The sequence below is a fragment of the Phyllobates terribilis genome, unplaced genomic scaffold, assembly GCF_046119375.1.
Source record: "Phyllobates terribilis strain yellow unplaced genomic scaffold, ASM4611937v1 Scaffold_7__3_contigs__length_470593459, whole genome shotgun sequence".
In the NCBI taxonomy this organism is placed as follows: Eukaryota; Metazoa; Chordata; class Amphibia; order Anura; family Dendrobatidae; genus Phyllobates; species Phyllobates terribilis.
In genome coordinates this window covers 430,856,705-430,873,561 of record NW_027362767.1, presented here as the reverse complement: position 1 = coordinate 430,873,561, position 16,857 = coordinate 430,856,705, and the positions used below count along the sequence as shown (strand labels likewise).

Genomic DNA, 16,857 nt, shown 5'->3' with positions numbered 1-16,857 from the left:
CACCCACCTGGCGTAGTGAGAACTTCAGTTGTAACTGAAATGTGGATTGTAGTCAGATTTATGGTCGGGACGGTGCTCTTGGATGTAGGATGGACGGTTTCATCACTTAGAGTACGGGAAGGTCCCTCGGTCATATGGATTGTAGACCCATTTACAGTCAGATGAGTTCTTACGATTGTGGTATGGTTTGTATTTTCACTAACAGCTGGAAGTGAAGAATTGGTTGTGTCCCCACTTTTGGTTAGAAAAGGTTTCTCAGTAGTATGAATTTTATTTTCACTTACAGTTGGTATAGTTTTCTCAGTTGTAGTATAAATTGTATTAAGATTTATTATAGTAGTAGCTCGCTCAGCTATAGCATGGGTGGTATTCTCAGTTACAACAGGTACAATACTTTCAGCTGTAGTATAGGCTGTGTTCTCAGTTACTACAGGTACAATACTCTCAGTTGTAGTATGGGCTGTGTTCTCAGTTACTACAGGTACAATACTCTCAGTTGTAGTATGGGCTGTGTTCTCAGTTACTACAGGTACAATACTCTCAGTTGTAGTATGGGCTGTGTTCTCAGTTACTACAGGTACAATACTCTTAGTTGTAGTATGGGCTGTGTTCTCAGTTATTACAGGTACAATACTCTCAGTTGTAGTATGGGCTGTGTTCTCAGTTACTACAGGTACAATACTCTCAGTTGTAGTATGGGCTGTGTTCTCAGTTACTACAGGTACAATACTCTCAGTTGTAGTATGGGCTGTGTTCTCAGTTACTACAGGTACAATACTCTCAGTTGTAGTATGGGCTGTGTTCTCAGTTACTACAGGTACAATACTCTCAGTTGTAGTATGGGCTGTGTTCTCAGTTACTACAGGTACAATACTCTCAGGTGTAGTATGGGCTGTATTCTCAGTTACTACAGGTACAATACTCTCAGTTGTAGTATGGGTTGTGTTTTCAGCTACTACAGGTACAAAACTCTCAGTTGTAGTATGGGCTGTGTTCTCAGTTACTACAGGTACAATACTCTCAGTTGTAGTATGGGCTGTGTTCTCAGTTACTACAGATACAATACTCTCAGCTGTAGTATGGGCTGTGTTCTCAGTTACTATAGGTACAATATTCTCAGTTGTAGTATGGGCTGTGTTCTCAGTTACTACAGATACAATACTCTCAGCTGTAGTATGGGCTGTGTTCTCAGTTACTACAGGTGCAATACTCTCAGCTGTAGTATGGGCTGTGTTCTCAGTTACTATAGGTACAATACTCTCAGTTGTAGTATGGGTTGTGTTCTCAGTTACTACAGGTACAATACTCTCAGTTGTAGTATGGGTTGTGTTCTCGGTTACTATAGGTACAATACTTTCAGTTGTAGTATGGGCTGTGTTATTTACTATAGGTACAATACTCTCAGTTGTAGTATGGGCTGTGTTCTCAGTTACTACAGGTACAATACTCTCAGTTGTAGTATTGGTTGCGTTCTCAGTTGCTACAGGTGCAATACTCTCAGTTGTAGTATGGGCTGTGTTCTCGGTTACTATAGGTACAATACTTTCAGTTGTAGTATGGGCTGTGTTATTTACTATAGGTACAATACTCTCAGTTGTAGTATGGGTTGTGTTCTCAGTTACTATAGGTACAATACTCTCAGTTGTAGTATGGGTTGTGTTCTCAGTTACTACAGGTACAATACTCTCAGTTGTAGTATGGGTTGTGTTCTCGGTTACTATAGGTACAATACTTTCAGTTGTATGGGCTGTGTTATTTACTATAGGTACAATACTCTCAGTTGTAGTATGGGCTGTGTTCTCACTTACTATAGGTACAATACTCTCAGCTGTAGTATGGGTTGTGTTCTCAGTTACTACAGGTACAATACTCTCAGTTGTAGTATGGGTTGTGTTCTCGGTTACTATAGGTACAATACTTTCAGTTGTAGTATGGGCTGTGTTATTTACTATAGGTACAATACTCTCAGCTGTAGTATGGGCTGTGTTCTCAGTTACTACAGGTACAATACTCTCAGCTGTAGTATGGGCTGTGTTCTCAGTTACTACAGGTACAATACTCTCAGTTGTAGTATGGGTTGTGTTCTCAGTTGTTACAGGTACAATACTCTCAGTTGTACTATGGGTTGTGTTCTCAGTTACTATAGGTACAATACTCTCAGTTGTAGTATGGGCTGTGTTCTCAGTTACTGTAGGTACAATACTCTCAGTTGTAGTATGGGTTGTGTTCTCAGTTACTATAGGTACAATACTCTCAGTTGTAGTATGGGTTGTGTTCTCAGTTACTATAGGTACAATACTCTCAGCTGCAGTATGGGTTGTGTTCTCAGTTGTTACAGGTACAATACTCTCAGTTGTACTATGGGTTGTGTTCTCAGTTACTATAGGTACAATACTCTCAGTTGTAGTATGGGCTGTGTTCTCAGTTACTATAGGTACAATACTCTCAGTTGTAGTATGGGTTGTGTTCTCAGTTACTATAGGTACAATACTCTCAGCTGCAGTATGGGTTGTGTTCTCAGTTGTTACAGGTACAATACTCTCAGTTGTACTATGGGTTGTGTTCTCAGTTACTACAGGTACAATACTCTCAGCTGTAGTATGGGCTGTGTTCTCAGTTACTACAGGTACAATACTCTCAGTTGTAGTATGGGTTGTGTTCTCAGTTGTTACAGGTACAATACTCTCAGTTGTACTATGGGTTGTGTTCTCAGTTACTATAGGTACAATACTCTCAGTTGTAGTATGGGCTGTGTTCTCAGTTACTGTAGGTACAATACTCTCAGTTGTAGTATGGGTTGTGTTCTCAGTTACTATAGGTACAATACTCTCAGCTGTAGTATGGGCTGTGTTCTCAGTTACTACAGGTACAATACTCTCAGTTGTAGTATGGGTTGTGTTCTCAGTTGTTACAGGTACAATACTCTCAGTTGTACTATGGGTTGTGTTCTCAGTTACTATAGGTACAATACTCTCAGTTGTAGTATGGGCTGTGTTCTCAGTTACTTTAGGTACAATACTCTCAGTTGTAGTATGGGTTGTGTTCTCAGTTACTATAGGTACAATACTCTCAGTTGTAGTATGGGCTGTGTTCTCACTTACTATAGGTACAATACTCTCAGCTGTAGTATGGGCTGTGTTCTCAGTTACTATAGGTACAATACTCTCAGTTGTAGTATGGGTTGTGTTCTCAGTTACTACAGGTACAATACTCTCAGTTGTAGTATGGGTTGTGTTCTCGGTTACTATAGGTACAATACTTTCAGTTGTAGTATGGGCTGTGTTATTTACTATAGGTGCAATACTCTCAGCTGTAGTATGGGCTGTGTTATTTACTATAGGTACAATACTCTCAGTTGTAGTATGGGCTGTGTTCTCAGTTACTACAGGTACAATACTCTCAGTTGTAGTATGGGTTGTGTTCTCAGTTGCTACAGGTACAATACTCTCAGTTGTAGTATGGGTTGTGTTCTCAGTTACTATAGGTACAATACTCTCAGTTGTAGTATGGGTTGTGTTCTCAGTTACTACAGGTAAAATACTCTCAGTTGTAGTATGGGTTGTGTTCTCGGTTACTATAGGTACAATACTTTCAGTTGTAGTATGGGCTGTGTTATTTACTATAGGTACAATACTCTCAGTTGTAGTATGGGCTGTGTTCTCACTTACTATAGGTACAATACTCTCAGCTGTAGTATGGGCTGTGTTCTCAGTTACTATAGGTACAATACTCTCAGTTGTAGTATGGGTTGTGTTCTCAGTTACTACAGGTACAATACTCTCAGTTGTAGTATGGGTTGTGTTCTCGGTTACTATAGGTACAATACTTTCAGTTGTAGTATGGGCTGTGTTATTTACTATAGGTGCAATACTCTCAGCTGTAGTATGGGCTGTGTTCTCAGTTACTACAGGTACAATACTCTCAGTTGTAGTATGGGCTGTGTTATTTACTATAGGTACAATACTCTCAGCTGTAGTATGGGCTGTGTTCTCAGTTACTATAGGTACAATACTCTCAGTTGTAGTATGGGTTGTGTTCTCAGTTGTTACAGGTACAATACTCTCAGTTGTACTATGGGTTGTGTTCTCAGTTACTGTAGGTACAATACTCTCAGTTGTAGTATGGGCTGTATTCTCAGTTACTATAGGTACAATACTCTCAGTTGTAGTATGGGCTGTGTTCTCAGTTACTATAGGTACAATACTCTCAGTTGTAGTATGGGTTGTGTTCTCAGTTACTACAGGTACAATACTCTCAGTTGTAGTATGGGTTGTGTTCTCAGTTACTATAGGTACAATACTCTCAGTTGTAGTATGGGTTGTATTCTCAGTTATTACAGGTACAATACTCTCAGTTGTAGTATGGGCTGTGTTCTCAGTTACTACAGGTACAATACTCTCAGTTGTAGTATGGGTTGTATTCTCAGTTACTATGGGTACAATAATCTCAGTTGTAGTATGGGTTGTGTTCTCAGTTACTATAGGTACAATACTCTCAGTTGTAGTATGGGCTGTGTTCTCAGTTACTACAGGTACAATACTCTCAGTTGTAGTACTGGTTGTGTTCTCAGTTACTATAGGTACAATACTCTCAGTTGTAGTATGGGTTGTGTTCTCAGTTACTATAGGTACAATACTCTCAGTTGTAGTATGGGTTGTGTTCTCAGTTACTATAGGTACAATACTCTCAGTTGTAGTATGGGCTGTGTTCTCAGTTACTATAGGTACAATACTCTCAGTTGTAGTATGGGCTGTGTTCTCAGTTACTACAGGTACAATACTCTCAGTTGTAGTATGGGTTGTGTTCTCAGTTACTATAGGTACAATACTCTCAGTTGTAGTATGGGTTGTGTTCTCAGTTACTACAGGTACAATACTCTCAGCTGTAGTATGGGTTGTGTTCTCAGTTACTATAGGTACAATACTCTCAGTTGTAGTATGGGCTGTGTTATTTATTATAGGTACAATACTCTCACTTGTAGTATGGGTTGTGTTCTCGGTTACTGTGGGTACAATACTCTCAGTTGTAGTATGGGCTGTGTTCTCAGTTACTATAGGTACAATACTTTCAGTTGTAGTATGGGTTGTGTTATTTACTATAGGCACAATACTCTCAGTTTTAGTATGGGCTGTGTTATTTACTATAGGTACAATACTCTCAGTTGTAGTATGGGTCGTGTTATCTACTATAGGTACAATACTCTCAGTTGTAGTATGGGCTGTGTTATTTATTATAGGTACAATACTCTCAGTTGTAGTGTGGGTTGTGTTCTCAGTTACTACAGGTACAATACTCTCAGTTGTAGTATGGGTTGTGTTCTCGGTTACTATAGGTACAATACTCTCAGTTGTAGTGTGGGTTGTGTTCTCGGTTACTATAGGTACAATACTTTCAGTTGTAGTATGGGTTGTGTTCTCAGTTACTACAGGTACAATACTCTCAGTTGTAGTATGGGTTGTGTTCTCAGTTACTACAGGTACAATACTCCCAGTTGTAGTATGGGCTGTGTTCTTAGTTACTATAGGTACAAAACTCTCAGTTGTAGTATGGGTTGTGTTCTCAGTTACTATATGTACAATACTCTCAGTTGTAGTATGGGTTGTGTTCTCAGTTACTATAGGTAAAATACTCTCAGTTGTAGTATGGGTTGTGTTCTCAGTTACTACAGGTACAATACTCCCAGTTGTAGTATGGGCTGTGTTCTTAGTTACTATAGGTAGAAAACTCTCAGTTGTAGTATGGGTTGTGTTCTCAGTTACTATAGGTACAATACTCTCAGCTGTAGTATGGGCTGTGTTCTCAGTTACTACAGGTACAATACTCTCAGTTGTGGTATGGGTTGTGTCCTCAGTTACTACAGGTACAATACTCTCAGTTGTAGTATGGGCTGTGTTATTTACTATAGGTACAATACTCTCAGTTGTAGTATAGGCTGTGTTATTTACTACGGGTACAATACTCGCAGTTGTAGTATGGGTTGTGTTCTCAGTTACTACAGGTACAATACTCTCAGTTGTGGTATGGGTTGTGTTCTCAGTTACTACAGGTACAATACTCTCAGTTGTAGTATGGGCTGTGTTATTTACTATAGGTACAATACTCTCAGTTGTAGTATGGGCTGTGTTATTTACTACAGGTACAATACTCTCAGTTGTAGTATGGGCTGTGTTCTCAGTTACTACAGGTACAATACTCTCAGTTGTAGTATGGGTTGTGTTCTCAGTTACTACAGGTACAATACTCTCAGTTGTAGTATGGGTTGTGTTCTCAGTTACTACAGGTACAATACTCTCAGTTGTAGTATGGGTTGTGTTCTCAGTTACTACAGGTACAATACTCTCAGTTGTAGTATGGGCTGTGTTCTCAGTTACTACAGGTACAATACTCTCAGTTGTAGTATGGGCTGTGTTCTCAGTTACTACAGGTACAATACTCTCAGTTGTAGTATGGGCTGTGTTCTCGGTTACTATAGGTACAATACTCTCAGTTGTAGTATGGGCTGTGTTATTTACTATAGGTACAATACTCTCAGTTGTAGTATGGGCTGTGTTATTTACTATAGGTACAATACTCTTAGTTGTAGTATGGGCTGTGTTCTCAGTTACTATAGGTACAATACTCTTAGTTGTAGTATGGGTTGTGTTCTCAGTTACTACAGGTACAATACTCTCAGTTGTAGTATGGGCTGTGTTCTCAGTTACTATAGGTACAATACTCTTAGTTGTAGTATGGGTTGTGTTCTCAGTTACTACAGGTACAATACTCTCAGTTGTAGTATGGGTTGTGTTCTCAGTTACTATAGGTACAATACTCTCAGTTGTAGTATGGGTTGTGTTCTCAGTTACTACAGGTACAATACTCTCAGTTGTAGTATGGGCTGTGTTCTCAGTTACTATAGGTACAATACTCTCAGTTGTAGTATGGGCTGTGTTCTCAGTTACTATAGGTACAATACTCTCAGTTGTAGTATGGGCTGTGTTCTCAGTTACTACAGGTACAATACTCTCAGTTGTAGTATGGGCTGTGTTATTTACTCTAGGAAAAGTTCCTTCAGGTGCGGTAGGAATGGTATTTACACTCTCATTATGGCCAGATCTGTAATGAGTTATGATTGTATTCTTCTGATTTATAGTGTTACCCGTATTTTCACTTCTATCGGTTGTTTCAGTTGGTGTGTAGATTGTATTCTCTTTTACAGTTTTACGAAGACGAGTAACCTCCTCTGTAGTATGGGATATGCTCTCATGTGCAGTAGGACCAGTATCCTCCTCTGTAGTATGGGATATGCTCTCATGTGCAGTAGGACCAGTATCCTCCTCTGTAGTATGGGATATGCTCTCATGTGCAGTAGGACCAGTATCCTCCTCTGCAGTATGGGATATGCTCTCATGTACAGTAGGACCAGTATCCTCCTCTGCAGTATGGGATATGCTCTCATGTGCAGTAGGACCAGTATCCTCCTCTGTAGTATGGGATATGCTCTCATGTGCAGTAGGACCAGTATCCTCCTCTGCAGTATGGGATATGATCTCATGTGCAGTAGGACCAGTATCCTCCTCTGTAGTATGGGATATGCTCTCATGTGCAGTAGGACCAGTATCCTCCTCTGCAGTATGGGATATGATCTCATGTGCAGTAGGACCAGTATCCTCCTCTGTAGTATGGGATATGATCTCATGTGCAGTAGGACCAGTATCCTCCTCTGTAGTATGGGATATGATCTCATGTGCAGTAGGACCCGTATCCTCCTCTGTAGTATGGGATATGATCTCATGTGCAGTAGGACCAGTATCCTCCTCTGTAGTATGGGATATGATCTCATGTGTAGTAGGACCCGTATCCTCCTCTGTAGTATGGGATATGGTCTCATGTGCAGTAGGACCAGTATCCTCCTCTGTAGTATGGGCTATGATCTCATGTGTAGTAGGACCAGTATCCTCCTCTGTAGTATGGGCTATGCTCTCATGTGTAGTAGGACCAGTATCCTCCTCTGTAGTATGGGATATGATCTCATGTGTAGTAGGACCAGTATCCTCCTCTGTAGTATGGGCTATGCTCTCATGTGCAGTAGGACCCGTATCCTCCTCTGTAGTATGGGATATGATCTCATGTGTAGTAGGACCAGTATCCTCCTCTGTAGTATGGGATATGCTCTCATGTGCAGTAGGACCCGTATCCTCCTCTGTAGTATGGGATATGATCTCATGTGTAGTAGGACCAGTATCCTCCTGTGTAGTATGGGATATGCTCTCATGTGCAGTAGGACCAGTATCCTCCTCTGTAGTATGGGATATGCTCTCATGTGCAGTAGGACCAGTATCCTCCTCTGTAGTATGGGATATGATCTCATGTGTAGTAGGACCAGTATCCTCCTCTGTAGTATGGGATATGCTCTCATGTGCAGTAGGACCCGTATCCTCCTCTGTAGTATGGGATATGGTCTCATGTGCAGTAGGACCAGTATCCTCCTCTGTAGTATGGGATATGCTCTCATGCGCAGTAGGACCAGTATCCTCCTCTGTAGTATGGGATATGCTCTCATGTGCAGTAGGACCAATATCCTCCTCTGTAGTATGGGATATGTTCTCATGTGTAGTAGGACCAGTATCCTCCTCTGTAGTATGGGATATGCTCTCATGTGCAGTAGGACCAGTATCCTCCTCTGCAGTATGGGATATGTTCTCATGTGCAGTAGGACCAGTATCCTCCTCTGCAGTATGGGATATGTTCTCATGTGTCGTGGGACCAATATCCTCCTCTGTAGTATGGGATATGCTCTCATGTGCAGTAGGACCAGTATCCTCCTCTGTAGTATGGGATATGCTCTCATGTGCAGTAGGACCAGTATCCTCCTCTGTAGTATGGGATATGTTCTTATGTGTCGTGGGACCAATATCCTCCTCTGTAGTATGGGATATGCTCTCATGTGCAGTAGGACCAGTATCCTCCTCTGTAGTATGGGATATGCTCTCATGTACAGTCGGACCAGTATCCTCCTCTGTAGTATGGGATATGCTCTCATGTGCAGTAGGACCAGTATCCTTCTCTGTAGTAAGGGATATGCTCTCATGTGTAGTAGGACCAGTATCCTCCTCTGCAGTATGGGATATGCTCTCTTGTGTAGTAGGACCAGTATCCTCCTCTGTAGTATGGGATATGCTCTCTTGTGTAGTAGGACCAGTATCCTCCTCTGCAGTATGGGATATGCTCTCTTGTGTAGTAGGACCAGTATCCTCCTCTGTAGTATGGGATATGCTCTCATGTACAGTAGGACCCGTATCCTCCTCTGTAGTATGGGATATGATCTCATGTGTAGTAGGACCAGTATCCTCCTCTGCAGTATGGGATATGCTCTCATGTACAGTAGGACCAGTATCCTCCTCTGTAGTATGGGATATGGTCTCATGTGCAGTAGGACCAGTATCCTCCTCTGTAGTATGGGATATGCTCTCATGTGCAGTAGGACCAGTATCCTCCTCTGCAGTATGGGATATGCTCTCATGTACAGTAGGACCAGTATCCTCCTCTGTAGTATGGGATATGGTCTCATGTGTAGTAGGACCAGTATCCTCCTCTGTAGTATGGGATATGCTCTCATGTGCAGTAGGACCAGTATCCTCCTCTGTAGTATGGGATATGCTCTCATGTGCAGTAGGACCAGTGTCCTCACTGTTTATAGCTGTATCCATAGTCGTAGTGTTAGTTGTGTCACTATCCTGAGACATCTCCATAGCGGTCTCTTCTGATGGGGAGTTACCGGCGTCACATATCAGACACGCTGCTCTCCCGCTGTCACTGTTTCCTAAGGAACAATAAAAACATAAAAAAATACCTAACTGCTGTTATAGGGGGCGTCAGACTACACATCCAGACTGCTGTTATAGGGGGCGTCAGACTACACATCCAGACTGCTGTTATAGGGGGGCGTCAGACTACACATCCAGACTGCTGTTATAGGGGGGCGTCAGACTACACATCCAGACTGCTGTTATACGGGGGCGTCAGACTACACATCAGACATCTGTTATAGGGGGGCTCCAGACTATACATCCAGACTGCTATTATAGAGGGGCTCCAGACTACACATCAGACTGCTGTTATAGAGGGGCTCCAGACTACACATCAGACTGCTGTTATAGAGGGGCTCCAGACTACACATCCAGACTGCTGTTATAGGGGGGCGTCAGACTACACATCCAGACTGCTGCTATAGGGGGCTCCAGACTACACATCAGACTGCTGTTATAGAGGGGCTCCAGACTACACATCAGACTGCTGTTATAGAGGGGCTCCAGACGATACATCCAGACTGCTGTTATAGAGGGGCTCCAGACTATACATCCAGACTGCTGTTATAGAGGGGCTCCAGACTACACATCCAGACTGCTGTTATAGGGGGCTCCAGACTATACATCCAGACTGCTGTTATAGGGGGGCTCCAGACTATACATCCAGACTGCTGTTATAGGGGGGCTCCAGACTATACATCCAGACTGCTGTTATAGGGGGGCTCCAGACTACACATCAGACTGCTGTTATAGAGGGGCTCCAGACTACACATCCAGACTGCTGTTATAGGGGGCTCCAGACTATACATCCAGACTGCTGTTATAGGGGGGCTCCAGACGACACATCCAGACTGCTGTTATAGGGGGGCTCCAGACGACACATCCAGACTGCTGTTATAGGTGGGCTCCAGACTACACATCCAGACTGCTGTTATAGGGGGCTCCAGACTACACATCCAGACTGCAGTTATAGGGGGCTCCAGACTACACATCCAGACTGCTGTTATAGGGGGGCTCCAGACTACACATCCAGACTGCTGTTATAGAGGGGCTCCAGACTACACATCAGACTGCTGTTATAGAGGGGCTCCAGACTACACATCCAGACTGCTGTTATAGGGGGGCGTCAGACTACACATCCAGACTGCTGCTATAGGGGGCTCCAGACTACACATCAGACTGCTATTATAGAGGGGCTCCAGACTACACATCAGACTGCTGTTATAGAGGGGCTCCAGACTACACATCCAGACTGCTGTTATAGGGGGGCTCCAGACTATACATCCAGACTGCTGTTATAGAGGGGCTCCAGACTATACATCCAGACTGCTGTTATAGAGGGGCTCCAGACTACACATCAGACTGCTGTTATAGAGGGGCTCCAGACTACACATCCAGACTGCTGTTATAGGGGGCTCCAGACTATACATCCAGACTGCTGTTATAGGGGGGCTCCAGACTATACATCCAGACTGCTGTTATAGAGGGGCTCCAGACTACACATCAGACTGCTGTTATAGGGGGGCTCCAGACTACACATCAGACTGCTGTTATAGAGGGGCTCCAGACTACACATCCAGACTGCTGTTATAGGGGGCTCCAGACTATACATCCAGACTGCTGTTATAGGGGGCTCCAGACTACACATCCAGACTGCTGTTATAGGGGGGCTCCAGACGACACATCCAGACTGCTGTTATAGGGGGGCTCCAGACTACACATCCAGACTGCTGTTATAGGTGGGCTCCAGACTACACATCCAGACTGCTGTTATAGGGGGGCTCCAGACTACACATCCAGACTGCTGTTATAGGGGGCTCCAGACTACACATCCAGACTGCTGTTATAGGGGGCTCCAGACTACACATCCAGACTGCTGTTATAGGGGGCTCCAGACTACACATCCAGACTGCTGTTATAGGGGGCTCCAGACTACACATCCAGACTGCTGTTATAGGGGGGCTCCACACTACACATCCAGACTGCTGTTATAGGGGGCTCCAGACTACCCATCAGACTGCTGTTATAGGGGGCTCCAGACTACACATCCAGAATGCTGTTATAGGGGGCTCCAGACTACACATCCAGACTGCTGTTATAGGGGGCTCCAGACTACACATCCAGACTGCTGTTATAGGGGGCTCCAGACTACACATCCAGACTGCTGTTATAGGGGGCTCCAGACTACACATCCAGACTGCTGTTATAGGGGGCTCCAGACTACACATCCAGACTGCTGTTATAGAGGGGCTCCAGGCTACACATACTACTGTTATAGGGGGCTCCAGACTACACATCTAGACTGCTGTTATAGGGGGGCTCCAGACTACACATCATACTGCTGATATAGGGTGGCTCCAGACCACACATTCAGACTGCTGTTAGAGGGGGGCTCCAGACTACACATCCAGACTGCTGTTATAGGGAGGCTCCAGACTACACATCCAGACTGCTGTTATAGGGGGCTCCAGACTACACATCAGACTGCTGTTATAGGGGGGCTGCAGACTACACATCCAGACTGTTGTTATAGGGGCTCCAGACTACACATCCAGACTGTTGTTATAGGGGGGCTCCAGACCACACATCCAGACTGTTGTTATAGGGGGCTCCAGACTACACATCCAGACTGCTGTTATAGGGGGCTCCAGACTACACATCCAGACTGCTGTTATAGGGGGGGGGGGGGGCTCCAGACTACACATACAGACTGCTGTTATAGGGGGCTCCAGACTACACATCCAGACTGCTGATATAGGGGGCTCCAGACTACACATCCAGACTGCTGTTATAGGGGGGCTCCACACTACACATCCAGACTGCTGTTATAGGGGGCTCCAGACTACCCATCAGACTGCTGTTATAGGGGGCTCCAGACTACACATCCAGAATGCTGTTATAGGGGGCTCCAGACTACACATCCAGACTGCTGTTATAGGGGGCTCCAGACTACACATCCAGACTGCTGTTATAGGGGGCTCCAGACTACACATCCAGACTGCTGTTATAGAGGGGCTCCAGGCTACACATCATACTACTGTTATAGGGGGCTCCAGACTACACATCTAGACTGCTGTTATAGGGGGGCTCCAGACTACACATCATACTGCTGATATAGGGTGGCTCCAGACTACAGATCAGACTGCTGTTATAGGGGGCTCCAGACTACACATCAGACTGCTGTTATAGGGGGCTCCAGACTACCCATCAGACTGCTGTTATAGGGGGCTCCAGACTACCCATCAGACTGCTGTTATAGGGGGCTCCAGACTACACATCCAGAATGCTGTTATAGGGGGCTCCAGACTACACATCCAGACTGCTGTTATAGGGGGCTCCAGACTACACATCCAGACTGCTGTTATAGGGGGCTCCAGACTACACATCCAGACTGCTGTTATAGGGGGCTCCAGACTACACATCCAGACTGCTGTTATAGGGGGCTCCAGACTACACATCCAGACTGCTGTTATAGGGGGCTCCAGACTACACATCCAGACTGCTGTTATAGAGGGGCTCCAGGCTACACATCATACTACTGTTATAGGGGGCTCCAGACTACACATCTAGACTGCTGTTATAGGGGGGCTCCAGACTACACATCATACTGCTGATATAGGGTGGCTCCAGACCACACATTCAGACTGCTGTTAGAGGGGGGCTCCAGACTACACATCCAGTCTGCTGTTATAGGGGGGCTCCAGACTACACATCCAGACTGCTGTTATAGGGGGCTCCAGACTACACATCCAGACTGCAGTTATAGGGGGCTCCAGACTACACATCCAGACTGCTGTTATAGGGGGGCTCCAGACTACACATCCAGACTGCTGTTATAGAGGGGCTCCAGACTACACATCAGACTGCTGTTATAGAGGGGCTCCAGACTACACATCCAGACTGCTGTTATAGGGGGGCGTCAGACTACACATCCAGACTGCTGCTATAGGGGGCTCCAGACTACACATCAGACTGCTATTATAGAGGGGCTCCAGACTACACATCAGACTGCTGTTATAGAGGGGCTCCAGACTACACATCCAGACTGCTGTTATAGGGGGGCTCCAGACTATACATCCAGACTGCTGTTATAGAGGGGCTCCAGACTATACATCCAGACTGCTGTTATAGAGGGGCTCCAGACTACACATCAGACTGCTGTTATAGAGGGGCTCCAGACTACACATCCAGACTGCTGTTATAGGGGGCTCCAGACTATACATCCAGACTGCTGTTATAGGGGGGCTCCAGACTATACATCCAGACTGCTGTTATAGAGGGGCTCCAGACTACACATCAGACTGCTGTTATAAGGGGGCTCCAGACTACACATCAGACTGCTGTTATAGAGGGGCTCCAGACTACACATCCAGACTGCTGTTATAGGGGGCTCCAGACTATACATCCAGACTGCTGTTATAGGGGGGCTCCAGACGACACATCCAGACTGCTGTTATAGGGGGGCTCCAGACTACACATCCAGACTGCTGTTATTGGTGGGCTCCAGACTACACATCCAGACTGCTGTTATAGGGGGCTCCAGACTACACATCCAGACTGCAGTTATAGGGGGCTCCAGACTACACATCCAGACTGCTGTTATAGGGGGGCTCCAGACTACACATCCAGACTGCTGTTATAGGGGGCTCCAGACTACACATCCAGACTGCTGTTATAGGGGGGCTCCAGACTACACATCCAGACTGCTGTTATAGGGGGCTCCAGACTACACATCCAGACTGCTGTTATAGGGGGCTCCAGACTACACATCCAGACTGCTGTTATAGGGGGCTCCAGACTACACATCCAGACTGCTGTTATAGGGGGCTCCAGACTACACATCCAGACTGCTGTTATAGGGGGGCTCCACACTACACATCCAGACTGCTGTTATAGGGGGCTCCAGACTACCCATCAGACTGCTGTTATAGGGGGCTCCAGACTACACATCCAGAATGCTGTTATAGGGGGCTCCAGACTACACATCCAGACTGCTGTTATAGGGGGCTCCAGACTACACATCCAGACTGCTGTTATAGGGGGCTCCAGACTACACATCCAGACTGCTGTTATAGGGGGCTCCAGACTACACATCCAGACTGCTGTTATAGGGGGCTCCAGACTACACATCCAGACTGCTGTTATAGGGGGCTCCAGACTACACATCCAGACTGCTGTTATAGAGGGGCTCCAGGCTACACATACTACTGTTATAGGGGGCTCCAGACTACACATCTAGACTGCTGTTATAGGGGGGCTCCAGACTACACATCATACTGCTGATATAGGGTGGCTCCAGACCACACATTCAGACTGCTGTTATAGGGAGGCTCCAGACTACACATCCAGACTGCTGTTATAGGGGGCTCCAGACTACACATCAGACTGCTGTTATAGGGGGGCTGCAGACTACACATCCAGACTGTTGTTATAGGGGCTCCAGACTACACATCCAGACTGTTGTTATAGGGGGGCTCCAGACCACACATCCAGACTGTTGTTATAGGGGGCTCCAGACTACACATCCAGACTGCTGTTATAGGGGGCTCCAGACTACACATCCAGACTGCTGTTATAGGGGGGGGGGGGGGCTCCAGACTACACATACAGACTGCTGTTATAGGGGGCTCCAGACTACACATCCAGACTGCTGATATAGGGGGCTCCAGACTACACATCCAGACTGCTGTTATAGGGGGGCTCCACACTACACATCCAGACTGCTGTTATAGGGGGCTCCAGACTACCCATCAGACTGCTGTTATAGGGGGCTCCAGACTACACATCCAGAATGCTGTTATAGGGGGCTCCAGACTACACATCCAGACTGCTGTTATAGGGGGCTCCAGACTACACATCCAGACTGCTGTTATAGGGGGCTCCAGACTACACATCCAGACTGCTGTTATAGGGGGCTCCAGACTACACATCCAGACTGCTGTTATAGGGGGCTCCAGACTACACATCCAGACTGCTGTTATAGAGGGGCTCCAGGCTACACATCATACTACTGTTATAGGGGGCTCCAGACTACACATCTAGACTGCTGTTATAGGGGGGCTCCAGACTACACATCATACTGCTGATATAGGGTGGCTCCAGACTACAGATCAGACTGCTGTTATAGGGGGCTCCAGGCTACACATCAGACTGCTGTTATAGGGGGCTCCAGACTACCCATCAGACTGCTGTTATAGGGGGCTCCAGACTACACATCCAGAATGCTGTTATAGGGGGCTCCAGACTACACATCCAGACTGCTGTTATAGGGGGCTCCAGACTACACATCCAGACTGCTGTTATAGGGGGCTCCAGACTACACATCCAGACTGCTGTTATAGGGGGCTCCAGACTACACATCCAGACTGCTGTTATAGGGGGCTCCAGACTACACATCCAGACTGCTGTTATAGGGGGCTCCAGACTACACATCCAGACTGCTGTTATAGGGGGCTCCAGACTACACATCCAGACTGCTGTTATAGAGGGGCTCCAGGCTACACATCATACTACTGTTATAGGGGGCTCCAGACTACACATCCAGACTGCTGTTATAGGGGGGCTCCAGACTACACATCATACTGCTGATATAGGGTGGCTCCAGACCACACATTCAGACTGCTGTTAGAGGGGGGCTCCAGACTACACATCCAGTCTGCTGTTATAGGGGGGCTCCAGACTACACATCTAGACTGCTGTTATAGGGGGGCTCCAGACTACACATCATACTGCTGATATAGGGTGGCTCCAGACCACACATCCAGTCTGCTGTTATAGGGGGGCTCCAGACTACACATCATACTGCTGATATAGGGTGGCTCCAGACCACACATCCAGACTGCTGTTAGAGGGGGGCTCCAGACTACACATCCAGACTGCTGTTATAGGGGGCTCCAGACTACACATCAGACTGCTGTTATAGGGGGGCTGCAGACTACACATCCAGACTGTTGTTATAGGGGCTCCAGACTACACATCCAGACTGTTGTTATAGGGGGGCTCCAGACCACACATCCAGACTGTTGTTATAGGGGGGCTCCAGACCACACATCCAGACTGCTGTTATAGG

At 45.8% G+C, this 16,857-nt stretch overlaps 1 protein-coding gene across 1 annotated transcript in view; it reads right to left on the bottom strand.

Moving 5' to 3' along the window:
• LOC141155608 (uncharacterized) overlaps positions 1–16,857 on the bottom strand; it is a 60,704-nt gene that overhangs the window by 27,564 nt on the left and 16,283 nt on the right. Inside the window, exon 2 of the mRNA XM_073642475.1 lies at positions 8–9,802. Within this exon, the coding sequence (XP_073498576.1) occupies positions 8–9,802 (9,795 nt within the window). The remainder of the gene's footprint in view (positions 1–7; positions 9,803–16,857) is intronic.